Below are 13,742 nucleotides of genomic sequence, written 5' to 3'. Positions count from 1 at the left end.
AAGGTGACAATTCAAGTTTCATGTGTGTTTGCTCATGATAACTGTTGTACTTAATCAATGATGTCACAAAGTCACAGAGTTCAAGGCAGGACTACTGACGAGGCGTTTTATGAGCAGTGTTTTCTGTGGGAGAGAGGAGCTTCTATCTTTTACACGCACAAGAACCTATAAACACCGAAGGAAAGGGGGAAAACAATTACAGGCCTCCTTTAAACTACTTCATAAACTATCAGGGAGTTTAATCTGCAATTAATTACATTCTGTAAGATCATCATGTTTGAAGCGCTCCTGTCCTGAGACCCACGTATTTCTAAAAAACTTTTTACGGTGTCAGAAAAACCTTTTTTTTCCGTTTTCAGCTTTGTGACATTTTCTTACTGATCCGAGAGGGTTTTTAAAGAGTTAATGTCGCTTAAGAAGTAGGAGAAATCTCTCAACTCATAGAGGAACACTTAATGACTTCATCTGAAAAGTAACCAGTGACTTAAGTTGTCAGACAAATGGTAGTAGATTAAAAGTACAATATTTTGTAAAGTTGCATAAAATGGAAAAACTAAGAAGATAGTTAACTATTAGATAAAACACTTTGCTCAGCAGGTTACCATCACTGTTTCCCCATTTTTGCATTTTCATCTTTTTCCTTTCCTGCCTTGTGTTATACTCTGTAGGTTCTTGTGACATGTAAAAGGCTGAAGTCTGCACCGACAGAAGCTCCTCTCTCCAGCAGAGAACAGAGATGTTCATCCTTCAGTTTATCACAAACATTCAAAATAGACACGCTGCAGTTGGTCCGGGTTACCACTGGACAGAACGGGTACGAAAACTTAATCTGTAAACAGTTTGCTTTTGCAGAAAAGGAAAAGACTTGTTTATTATAAATTGTCAGGCTCATATCAGGGTTTTCTCTAAAACTAGTACAAGCAGGTAGTTCGTAGAAGAAGAAGATGAAGCGGTTCAATATGCTAAAAACAAGCACGACGCGACTGAGCCGTTTGACCTGTAGGCTCCAGCCGGGGACAGGCCACCAAAAACAGGACAAACAGGAACTTCTGATCACCTTTTCAGATCATTAACGGTGAGAATGAATGTGTGGATAGATTATTTTATTTCACTTTCAAGTAAAACAGTAGTCAAGGCACTGAACGAACTAACATAAAAAAACAACAACAACAGACAAGCAAACTGTGAAAGCACTTCAGTGACGTAGAAGCTAATTCAGTGTCAGTGTTGTTAAGGTTATAACTCTGAGACGCACACGAGCTCCTCACACTCCCACGTTTCTTCTGCCAAACTAAAACCTGTTTTTTTTCCCAGATCAAGGCGACCTGACTGGACAATGAACAACAGGAGGCATTCATCACAGCAGGTTTATACAGAATGAGGAAGATGACTGCTCGCTCTTTTTTTCTTTTTTTTTAAAACTCTGTTTTAGTGCAGACGCTAACATGTGCAAAGGGGGCGTTCACCCTGAGAGGAAGTAAAACCGGTGGGGTCGTTCTCTCCCGCTCAGTCTTTTTCGGGCACTTCGGACACACTTGGCACGTTTCCAGCACACCTGGCTCAGTCCTGAACACGTCCCGCTGCTGCTCTCTCAACGCGGCCTTTGTGCATTTCTCGACATGCTGCATTCTTTGGTAGACTGGCGTGTTGTGGTGCCCGAAGTGTACGTGATCGTGCACTTAAGAGAGGTTTCGTGCACTTAGGGGGGAAAGAGGCAGAAGTTTGTTCTCCAACTCAGAAACACAAAAACATTCTGGTTTTTGTCTGAGAGGACTCAAAGTCTTGTTCAGCAGCTCCAGCTGGGATACATGTCCACATCAGAGAACTTCAGTTTGTTCATTTAAAGCCCTCCTCAGGCTGCTTCCATGATGTCTTCGACGATAGCCGTCTCCCGCTCTCCCAGCTGACTGGTGAGGTCGGGTTGTTCTGAGTTTTGAGGGTCCAGCAGCTCCAGTGGCTCCTCGGGCACCAGCACCATGGTGGCAGCGTTGGAGTAAGAGGGCGCCGGCTTCCGTTTCGCTCCCCTCGTTCCTTTATGGCAGCAGACGCAGTGCAGGCAGTCGTGCACGTTGGTCTTGAAGAGGCGTCTGCAGGGGTGGCAGAACTGGTAGAAGACCAGCATGAAGAGCACGGCCAGGCTGTAGCAGATCAGCAGCTGGACAGCCAGCAGCGGCGCGCACACATACTCATAGAAGTCTGATTTGAAGAAGTACCAGAGCGCGACGAGGATGAAGTTCTCGATGAAGCGTCCGCAGTAGTACATGGCCAGGCGGTCCCAGCGCTGCTTCCTCTCGATGAGCTCTCGGTGGGTGAGGTCCAGCTGCACCGCCGACCAGCAGAAGATGTTGATGCAAGCGTAGAGCAGCGTGAACATGCTCAGCACCACCGTGGTGCCCACCTTAGAGAAGTTCTTCTCCACGTCCTGAGTCAGCGAGCCTTTCCGGGCCCAGAACTCAGCCCAGGGGAGGAAGAAGAAGAAGAGCAGGTTCACTATCCCGACGAGGATCACCCAGTGCGTGAGGGCCGTGCTGAAGAGGACCAGAGCGGTGACCCGGGAGGCGATCTCCAACCCTCTCCACACGATCATGCACAGATAGGCCACGGGGCGCAACCGCACCTTGTAGTCGTCGTATCGGATCTGGATGGCCAGGACGCTGCACACGAGGGCCCCGTATATGACGGAGATCAGGGTGATGATCATCAGAGCGCCTGTGGAACAAACAGAAGGCTTCTGTTGGCATCAGACGATATGAACATTTCATGTTTCACGATTATTCTGACCAAAATAATTGTAATTCACAACGTCATTTATATTTTATTATTCCAATAATCATCAAAATATGCATAAAATTCTTCACTGAAACATACTACAATCACTTTAATTTACTTTTTTTTAAGACAAACATTTTAATGCATCACAGGCAGGACACCGATTGATTTTAGTGAACATCCTTTTTTAGTAAAAACAATCTTCAGTAATCATTAATCATTAGGCCCCCTGCATTAATAAATGGCGGGCACACATCCGGAGGACCATACGTTACCGAGCTAGACAACTTTTTAAAGTCACTCGTGAGAATATTCAGGATTCAGTTTAGCCTAAAACATGATATTTTCTTACACGTAACCAGGTGCTTTTAGGTCAAACTGTAAGCACCGCAGTGTCACAACATGAAACTGAACGAAAAGAAATCTCAACATATTCTTGGTTTTCAGAAACATACATTGGGCGAAGTTTATTCTGGCGACTGGTTTGAGCTCTGAGCACAGCTGTGCCTTGATACTGTTCATACAGCCTTTCAGAGAGGCTGGTAGGCTGAAGACTCTTGTTCTTGTTTTAATGAAGGCCTGACTGTTTGACACTGCATCCACTGACATTTACTCGTGTTTTCAGTTTGCTAAGAATCGTCCCTCTAATGAAGATGCTTGGGATAAGTGTCAATGCACTGATGTCGTTTTAGACGTTATGCTTTTTTTGTTAAAGTGTAAAATATCCTGCCTCTGTTATATATCTGTCACAATTATGATAACCACATTAAAGGGGGGATCATTGCAGAAGATGTGTGTAACGGGCGATATATCAATATTGGAATTGAGGCATTGGTCACGCTCTAAAAGACATCCCCTTATACACCAGCCTCTTAATAACTGTGGAGAGAAAGGAGAGAGGGAGCGAGAAAGGACTTATTGGGTTATATCCATTATTTAAAATCTACCACCCTTACTTTACTGCACTAAGGCTGGCAGTGGCATTTAATTTGTACAGTAGGATTCAAAGTGATGAGTCACAGTCGTACAGACCTGCCAACCTCAAAGAATTTCATGATTCGGTCTTTTTTAAAAGGTATTTCAACCTCGCCGAGAATAAAAATCAGGACGCAGCACTGTGGTGATTTTTGAATAAACCCACGTAATCATTCTCACCTCTCACAGGGAGGAAGTATTTCTCCTGGATGGTGGCGTACAGCTGGAGCGTCAGCTGTGGCGTGGAGCCCAGAAACGCCTGGATGACCGCGGTGCGTTTGAAGGCGTTCCTGTGAGTGGCCAGGGTGCGCTCCGTTTGGCCGATTTCCCACTCCATGGGCGTCCCCTGTCCCTTCTTCAGACTGATCTTCCTGGAGATGGTGACGTACGGCTCCTCCTTTTTACCCGACTTGAAGTAAACCACCAGAGCCTCGAAACACCTGAGGACGTAATGAAAGAGAGACGGTGAGTGGAGGAGTATTTCACACCGACAGAGGGCAGTGGCGTGTTTCGTTTGAGTTACAGGACACCGCAATCTGATGTTATGACGTCTTGTGTCTTTATATCAACAGCTAATACGTAAGGCAAAAATAGGAGTCGAATAAAGCAAAGTATCAGGTGCAGCAGCTTGTTTTCAGTCAAGGAATTAAAATGACAAATATATTTTTTCGTCATGGACACAACATTAATCTCATCCTAAACAGGCCTGTCTTTATAAATCACAGCCGGACAAACACCAGCACTACACTGAGAATCCACCAGAGGGCAGCCACAAGACAGAAAACACAGCTGCCTGAGGCCTGAATGTATACAAGGAAAAAAAGTCTGGGTGTGGTGCTCTTAATGTTTGCAAGGTAAATGCTCCTTGTGTTCGCTCACAGGGTGGAAATCGACACCATTCATGACGAGGAAAACATGTTTTTCACTACAAGACGTTTCTGTGCAAGAAGTGCAGACTGCTACTTTAAAGCAATTCAACAAATATTGGGGATTTAGGTCAAATTTGTCTGTTTAAAGAAATAATTCAGGCACTTCCTGACTGGTTTTGGACGCCCTCATGACACAAAAGTTGTTAATTTAATTGCAGTACAAAAGTTCAAACTGCAACGAGGAAACTGCCTGGACTGGAAAGGCAAGGTTTCCTCTGCAAACAAAGAAATTTGAGCATTATGATCCTTTACTAACACTTGTAAAGTGACCTGCGTGAACTCACAGTGCTGCACATCTGCTCTCAACAGACAAACCCACTCCTCCGAGGATTCCCACTGCTGCACCAGATCTCACATCACTGTGCAGGAATGTGATCTTTTGCTCCAAAAGTCTCCAACGTTGGGACATCAGACTTGAAGAATCCCATTGAGGCAAAAGTACACACATTCTTTACCTACGTAGAAGTACAGATGCTTCTGCAAAAAAAGACTGATTCAACTTCTATACTCAAGTACAAGTACAGTACAGGCTCTGAAATGTACTCAAGAGTATTAAAGTAAAAGGTTTCCCTCTGAAGGACATTTTTCTACCGGACAACTGAACCTCACGTCATAATAACATAATTCAAAGATGATTGAAGATAACAAAACGTTACCAGTGGAAACACTGCTCCTGGTGTTAAACATCATTTTAACACCAGGCAGAGGGCTGCAGGATTTCTGCAGACACGAGACCCTGTTCTCCACATTCGAGTCTCCCTCTCTGTTTACATCTCGTTACAGCTGCTGTGTGTGATAGGTTGAAATCAGTCTTGTGATATTGGGAAGGCGGTGAAGCAAAATAATAATATTTTTTAATTATCATACTGTTTTTTTCTATGAATTAGATGGTATTTTATTGTGAGGATGTTTATGTACTTCTGTAGTACTGTGACTGGATTATTATCTGATGCAAAATGTTAACATTTATATTTTTGTACAGTGGAATCGTAGCTGTTGCCAGTTATTGCTGGTTTTTATTGTAGTGTATCTGTATTTGTATTGAGGAATGTGGATTCTCCGCTGACGGGCACCTGATTATTTAAAGAAACCCATTTTGGCAACTAAGCACAGAGGGAATCTGCTGAAGCAACATGCAACATGTTGTTTTTAATGTAACTGTTAATAAAACAGTGTTAATTGCATCCTGGTGTGCGCTGGAATATTGATTTTTTTTTCCCTTTTGGTCCACTGTGGTTTGCCCGGTACCAACTGCACCCAGAAGAGAAGCTCTGCTGTGCACGAGGTATCTTCCATTTCATGCCAAATAAAAACATATATTTCCCCTCAAATGGATAAAACTGGAGTAACGAGCCTGTTTTGAGAATGTGAGGAGAAAGTACAGATATATGTTCAAATGTAGGCAGTAAAAGTAAAAAAGTTGTCAGAAATATAAATACTCAAATAAAGTACAGATACATGAAGAATCTGCTTAAGTACAGTAGCAAAGTACTTGTACTTCACCTCTGAAGAATCCCACATGAATCTACTTCTTCACGGTTCAGCTATGTGCTGTGCTGACACTCCCGACTCAGCAGTCGGACATTTTCAGACGCTGTTGCTTCAGCTGCTACAAGAATGGAAACTTGACTTACACACAAGTCCCTGAACTGTGCTTGACCCAAACGTTCGAGGCTGGAAGAGGAAATCTGCACACTCTTATCTCTCGACCAGCCCATACGCATAACGCTTACAGTATATCCTCTCCAAGACTGATAGCCACAGGCAGATGAGACTCATTCAGCTTTAGTGCACGGCGTCTGTGATAAAGTAACAACAGAGGCACCAAAACCTGATTCACTGACATATTTTCCCTGGAAATCTGGCAGCACAAAGAGCTGAGGGTATGAGGGCTCTGAACTGGAGCCAGCGTTCACTTAGGATTCTGTAAAGCGACTGAGAGACAGAGAGGCAGACTGAATTTCACTTAGGGGGAAGGAGAAAACAGCATTACTGATGAATGCATTAGCCGAGAGAATCAATATGCCGACTTCCAGGGTAGCCCCGTATGGATTTATAAGAGGAAATACAGGCTGCTGCTCTGGTTTTGCAGTCTAAACATGCAATCTGTTCCCTCACAAGCACTATGGTGTAACAAATACCACATGAAAGAAGAGGAACTGCCTTTTAAAAAGAAGTCCAGAGGCCGCTGTGACATCTGAAATACTGTTGTTCTCTGACTAAAGGGTGGCAGGACATTCAGGAAATTCTTTCAGCAGCCCTTTAGCAAGATTTGGTCGCTCAGGATTACCCCACAAGGCTCTTCAGGCTGCGGAGGGTGTCGAAAACAAAACAAGAGGCTCTGCATGCCGAGACTGGTCCGAGCTGACAGAGTAATTATGAGTTTCTGTCCCTACTTTGGGAGCAGGATCATTTTCTCAAGACAAGTCAGGACAAGGTGCCAGATTACCTGACCCCCCCCCTCCTATACTGACTGGATACTGTGTCACATTTTCTCCTGGTGGACTCCAAAACAACTCATTAAAAAAGGTTTATATGCAGTTATCTGGAAAAATGTGAGTCGAAATTCCAGTTCCGATAACTGACATGTTTGACAGTGCAGCCACAAGATCAGCAATTACACCATCACAGAGACACACAAGAAACCTCCCATCTGAGCCGAGAAGAGCCTGTTTACAGCAGCTCAGTGTGGAACAAGAGGAGCTGGAAATAAAACAGAAGAAGAGAGCGCAGCACATACCAGAATGAAACGTTCTGTAATTTGTTTTCTGGCTTTAAAAGCATGCATCAGAGACGTGACGGATGACAATTTCACATTAGAGATGCAGCCGGCGTGGTCGCACAGACTCTCTCTGATATTGAAAGCTGTTTCATCGGTCACGGCTGTTTTAAATCACTTGCACGACCAAAGCGTTCTGAGGTGGAGGCAAAGACGTGAACGGGATCATAAACTAGTGTGCGTAGCTGAGAGATAACAGCTGCTTTTGGTTTTAGCAGCTTACTTTGTTCAGCGGGACAAAAATCCTGGATAATTTCTAGTCATGCTACTGTAGCAGCGTGGCCTGTACTGTGTTAGAAATGTGTACATGTATCGATGCTTACCAGAGGATGCATCCTACTGAGTTTGGTGATAATTTGACTTTTCCTCAAATGCCAAGTAACACGTCAGACAACAAGTCAAATGTGTTTGTCCAGTACTTGTAAAATGAATGAAATTCTCATCAGCTTCAGATGGATTTTGTGATTAGTGCTAATGATAGCATGCTAAACTGCTTCACTAAGATGGTGACCATCATAAACATATCTACTAAACATCAGCACGTCAGCATTGTCATTGTAAGCATGTTAGCATGCTGCTTAGCATTTAGCTTGAAACTTCACTGTGCCCTAATAGCTGCTACACTCCACCTATTTACTCTTGCACTCTATGACACTGTTGGACTCTTATCAAAATTGATGCAGTAAAACCAGAGATGTTGCCATTTTTCCTCCACACATTCTTCTTCCTTTTAAAAAACCAGGTGCCTACATTACCCACAATGCAACTCAAATGCCAACAGTTCGGTTGGAGAGTCAGGTGTGTTCTGCTAGCAGCTGCTCACATAGCCTGGAGCTGCTGCGTTACAGAGGTCTGGTACGCTCTCTTCTTTCTACCGCCACACCTCCAGATATATTTCGTTTCTAACTTGGAGTCTTCAAGCTGAATACTGAATCAACTGTGACCAACACACACAATTGTGACCGACACACACAATAAGCAGTATTTTACAGTTGGACAATAAATCTGTCAGTGCAAACTGGCGGCCAATCTATGTGATGGTGACACGATTTCTAAATAACCTCAAAGAGTTATTTCACAATTTGGCGGCACGAAGAGGATCTTAACAAAACAATGGCTGATATGCGCAGAATTTCTAAGATAGCATCACTCACGTGTAAAACGACATGCAAACTGAACGTTTAGCTGGCTTTCTGTTGACGGGCTATAAGTATAAACAATCACTAACACTCTGGAGCTGCATGTGGTGTCCTTCACTAACTATCTCCAGTGTGTGAATAGATAATTGTAGACCTGGGCCTGACCTTGGCCCAGTTAAGTGTGGGAACTGAAAGTCTGCTTTAAAAGAAAGAACTGGTCTCCACATAATGTGTTATATTGTCCTGATACGTGAAGCACTTTTGGCTCAGATGTCATTAAATCAGGAATAATGGAAGTCTTGCATTTTATTCTGAAAAGACCTGTTTTGATGCACACACTTCGACATAATACTGAAGATAAGATCACTTCCTGTCTTCTGACAGGGAATACAAAGAGCTGCCTGATCTTCATTTTATCTGCATACTTCTTATATCTGCAAACTGTTCTGAAGTATGTCCCGACAGGCTGAACTGAAAGCTGAACCACAAATCAAGTTATTTATGTGCCTTTTAGCAACATTTTCTCCAGCGAAACATTCTTCCTGTGGCATAAAACCTGCACGCAGCTGAAGAAAAGGTGGAAACTCTTGCCCTTTGAAAAGAGACGCGCCCTTCATTTCATTTATAGCAGCTCCTCAGGGCTCTCGGTCGACAAATCAAAGTTCAAAGAGGGAAGACAGAGGGAGTATCAGGTAAAGGTAGATTTGAATTCAAGTCAACAAATAAGTCTCCGCCTTTATCTTGTTGCATGAGTCACGCTTCGTCAAACAGGTCTCTCAGCCGGGACCAACTGACACTATTTAAATAGGAACACCTCCCCCAACAGGAACAACATCTCTCCATTTAAAAACCAGAACACCTATTTGCTGCTTTTACATAAATCCCAGCCAGCCTGTCACGTTTTCCTTGGCTTTCAAGAATAAAAATCAAGCCGTGCTATTTCCGGCGACATCTTTAAACCCCACCTCTGACCTCCCCTCTCCTCCTGAGGTCTGGCTGGTCGGCAGCACCGAGGCCATAATCCTGAGATGAGGTCATACAACTGAGCGGCACAAGCGATAAATATGTGTTACTAGGGCAGTAGCCAGCTCTGCAGGGTCATTCGACAGACTGGTTTTGACAGTCTCGACTAGAGGCAGGGGTTCACCTGAGGACGTGACTGCACCACGAAGGACGATTTCAAATTAAAAGACACTCAGGGCTCCTTATATTTGAAGTCCGTCCCTATTTCACCGTTTGGGTGATGTGGGAGGTTGTTATGTTCATGTCGTCCCTCCTGTTCGTCATACTGGCCAGGCTTTCCATCTGGAGTGTGATTCAGTTAACAGCCTATTGTGGCTCATAATGTATGAGTTGATGATCTGCAACAGAGCGATGCCAACTGTCAATCAACATTCGGGCTGCACAAACAAGTATTTAGTCTATTAAATGACAAAAATATAGAAAAAAAGCTGATCAAAACATCACAAAGCCAAACTTAACGTCTTCAAATGTCTTGTTTTGTTCGACCAAATGTCCACAGCTCCAAAAATGTTGAGTTTACAATGAAATATGATGAAGGAAAGCTTCAAATCCTCACATCTGAGAGGCTGGACTATTCTGAGAGGCACTATTTCTGCTTTAAAATTACTAAAAACTATTAATCCACTGCAAGAACAGCTGCCGGTGATTTTCTGATCACCTAATGGATTAAGCGTTTTCAGCTCTAACCAGTAACCTACATTTTGGAAATAACTCTGGGATCCATAATGATTAATGACTGCTGCATCACGCTGCTCTCAGAGAGCCTTGGACGGCTTTTATGCACTCAACAAAGATTGTGAACTCAACTGAACTGCACTGTAAAAGAGAGCTGCATGCACAGTTAGATGGACCGCTGAGACACACACTGATAACAAAATAACAATTCTGCCAATAGGAAATGCCAGGACTGATGTTTTTGTTGTTTTTTTGTTGTTTTTGTAGTTTTTTACCCCCCTTTTGTAATGGGTGAACAAAGATATCTCGATTATCAAAAAAATAAACGACTGTTAGCTGATAGCTGTCTGAAAGTGATTCAGTCAATCATTACACACAAAGCTATAAAACTACCAACTTAACGATAAGAATTTTACAGTACAAACTGATCACAGGGGTGTCATGAATGAGTAGCTGATGAATGTGCAAACTCAAAAGTGATACGACACATCGGGTAAACATCTGCCACTGCAACCGGTGAATGATATCTTATTTGCCAATAGGAGTCAACAAGGTAAATATCGTCAGATACCGATGTAATCTTCAAAAAAGCCAAAGATGTTCAAATTCTTATCATTTATATGAGAGAAAATCATCAAATCCTCACATCTAACAAGTTCGAACCACCAGTGAATGTTTTCCACTTTTGTTTTGACTGAAACCAAAACTCTAATCACAACAGTTGCTGATTAATTGTCTGTCAACTGATTAATCGTTGCAGCTCTTAGTATTTATGGGGAAAGCATTGAAACATTCCTAACTTTTTATTATGAAAGTTCTAGTTTAGGAAGTTTCTAGGTTTTTTATTTCTAATTTTAATTTTGTTAACTTCAAGTAGAACCGAACACCATATTGATACTGGGATAGGAGTCAGGACTTCAGTCAGAATGGTAATTTTTGCATTTCATTTTCACTGGAAAAATACAAAAATGCTGATGATGTGATTTGCTGGGGTATGCGCCAAACAAGCATTTTCCTTTACAGTAAATCTAGACATCTGTTTTAAACCCCAGTGCTTCATCAGGGTCCCCACTCTTTTCTAGAGATCATTTTCCAGGACTTTTCCAGTGACCTTAATGAATCAATGTATAACCCCAATTTTCTCTTGTGAATTACAGCGTATTATCCATAGTTGCCTGAACATCAATAGCTGAATAGCATGAACACCAGTAACCAGTAAGGTTGCTGGAAGTTTTGCTTTCATCAAGAGCAACAGTAAACATACAAAAGAAAAATCTATATTTTTGTAACACTATATACAGTACACTACTAATACCACACTGTATTGTGTAGTTTAAGGGAGTTTGAATAATGGGACCTTCTGCTTTTTCTCTCATTTTCAATGAGAAAATGGAAAACTGGTCAGCTGTTTTCCAGGACCTGTAGGAACCCTGTTCATGTATAATGGTATGTTGTGACACATGTGGGTGTTACACTTGGCCTTAATGTGATTTCCATAATATTTCGACTAACTGTTCAGCCCTACAAGGTGGACTAACATGTAAAAACTACTTGGAGACTATCACGATTTGTACTGAATTGTCCTTTATCATGCCAGCCCCACCCATGACCATGCCTTCGGTGTTGTCCCCACCTGACCCCGTCCCTCCGCCTCACCCACCTGATAACAGGGCCCATCAGCAGCAGGTGCAGGAAGAGGACCAGGGGCCGGTCCCGACCCAGGTCTCTGTGGATGAACGTCAGCGCCAGCTGAATGAGCACGGCGGGCACCAGCATGAAGGTGATGGTGAAGCCCATCCAGATGTTGTCATCGGTGTTGTGGTACCTGCTGCAGAGCACGGCGGCGGTGATGAACTCCGCCAGGTAGAGCACGGTGGCCAGCACGACGCTGAGGGGCGCGTGGACGCGGCTGTGATTCACCACTATCATGACCCCGTTCTCCACCACCACCGAGGAGCACTCCTGCGGGTCCAGGTCCGAGATGTCCCTCTCGTGCTCCTCCATGGCCACCTCGCTCATGTTATTATTTGTGTCTCGGACGAGAGTTACGTCTTCGGAGGTCTCCGGCGCGTCACCGAACCTCGCTAGAAAAACATCACTTTTAATATTTACGTCCCTTGTTGCGTCGTCTCTCCCAACTTTCCACCAAGTTGATCATCGCTAGTTTCACATTTGATCTCGCTTAACACCTCGGCTGAGCAGCCAAACACTTGACTACCCGGAATCTTTTGTTTGTATCGTCGTACGTGGCGCCACCACCCTTGTCTAATCCAAACGAAACCACCTCACAGTCCGCAGTGGAATCAGCGCTGACACCGGGGGAGTTCAGCCGCGTCATGCAGTCGGTTCATCACAGACAGTCATCGTCACAACTCGCGGATGTTTTTCTGTCGCTCGAAGTTTGATCAAGTGTGTTTCTCCCTGTGAAACACGCACCGACGTCTCCTCCAGAGTGCGGCTGTGGGAGGTCGGGCTGACTTCTGCTGGCAGTTCGTGCTTCCAGACCCTTCACGCGCTGTCATGAACGGCCGCGGCAAGCGAGACAGAAACACAGGGGGCGAGACCGGAAGTGAAGGGCGGCTGCCTTCAAAGTAAGACAGATTAGAGATAAGATAAAGCAGAAGGTCGCTCATCACTGAAGATATTTATTTATGTACCCGGGAGTAGCTGTAAAGACGGTATACATATATACATATAAATAAACAGACAAGAAACTATTAGAAAGCGACTGGCTGCAGCTACCATGGAAATAAATACATAGGCATACTACATACTAAAATACATAGGCCTACTAAAATAAAATAAGAGTGGTGTAAAGTGTTGTATACTTACTGATTATTGTAGTTATTTCGGATGGATTTAGAAGTCTGTGAAACTTTATAACTTTGACCTTTGGATAATATCAGTAGTAGTAGTAGTAGTAGTAGTAGTAGGCCAGTAGCCAGTGTTGTAAAAAGTACCTAAACTTTACTTTGGTAAAAGTGAAAGTGACTCAAATAGTACTTGAGTAAAAGTCTTAAAGTATCTATTAAACATAGGTATCAAAAGTACAAGTTAAAGTAAATCATACATATATTTACATGTATGTATAAACTGTACACAATGGGTCAACTGATTATCAGATCCGATATTCAGCATTTGTTTTTATTATTGGACAATAAAGTAAGTTTAATTAATTTAAAAAGGTGCTACTTCAGCTCTGATGCAGAATGTAATCTGCAAAGTAACTAGTAACTAAAGTTATCAAATAAATGCAGAGTAAAAAGTACAATATTTGCCTCCACTGCCAACACTGGCTACTGGCCTACTACTACTACTACTGTCAAAGGTCAAAGTCATAAAGTTTCAGAGACTTCAAAAGTCCATCTAATATAACTACAATTATGAGTAAGAAAAGGATTTAGTGTTAATCGAGAGGAACACTGAGGATTATTTTTACATTTCATTCTCTCT

At 43.1% G+C, this 13,742-nt stretch overlaps 1 protein-coding gene across 1 annotated transcript; it reads right to left on the bottom strand.

The window, feature by feature from the left end:
• Positions 1–1,086: 1,086 nt before the first annotated feature.
• xkrx (XK related X-linked) lies at positions 1,087–12,847 on the bottom strand. The gene is made up of 3 exons (XM_084353664.1): positions 11,950–12,847; positions 3,925–4,184; positions 1,087–2,709 (listed from the first exon to the last, which is right to left on the bottom strand). The coding sequence occupies exons 1-3, from the start codon at positions 12,306–12,308 to the stop codon at positions 1,853–1,855; spliced, it is 1,476 nt and encodes a 491-aa protein (XP_084209790.1). The 5' UTR covers positions 12,309–12,847; the 3' UTR covers positions 1,087–1,852.
• Positions 12,848–13,742: the final 895 nt, after the last annotated feature.

The sequence above is a fragment of the Pagrus pagrus genome, assembly GCF_965226575.1.
Source record: "Pagrus pagrus genome assembly, chromosome: 5".
In the NCBI taxonomy this organism is placed as follows: domain Eukaryota; kingdom Metazoa; phylum Chordata; class Actinopteri; order Spariformes; family Sparidae; genus Pagrus; species Pagrus pagrus.
Note: the sequence above shows the minus strand (reverse complement) of the source record. Positions and strands in the feature narration are given on the sequence as shown.

Bases quoted from the DNA above. Each gene is read 5' to 3' on its own strand.
- xkrx (XM_084353664.1), bottom strand. From the start codon at position 12,308: ATGAGCGAGGTGGCCATGGAGGAGCACGAGAGGGACATCTCGGACCTG. The intron at 4,185-11,949 runs GTGGGTGAGGCG...TTACGTCCTCAG, and splicing joins CTGATGGGCCCTGTTATCAG to GTGTTTCGAGGCTCTGGTGG. The intron at 2,710-3,924 runs GTGAGAATGATT...TTTGTTCCACAG, and splicing joins ATACTTCCTCCCTGTGAGAG to GCGCTCTGATGATCATCACC.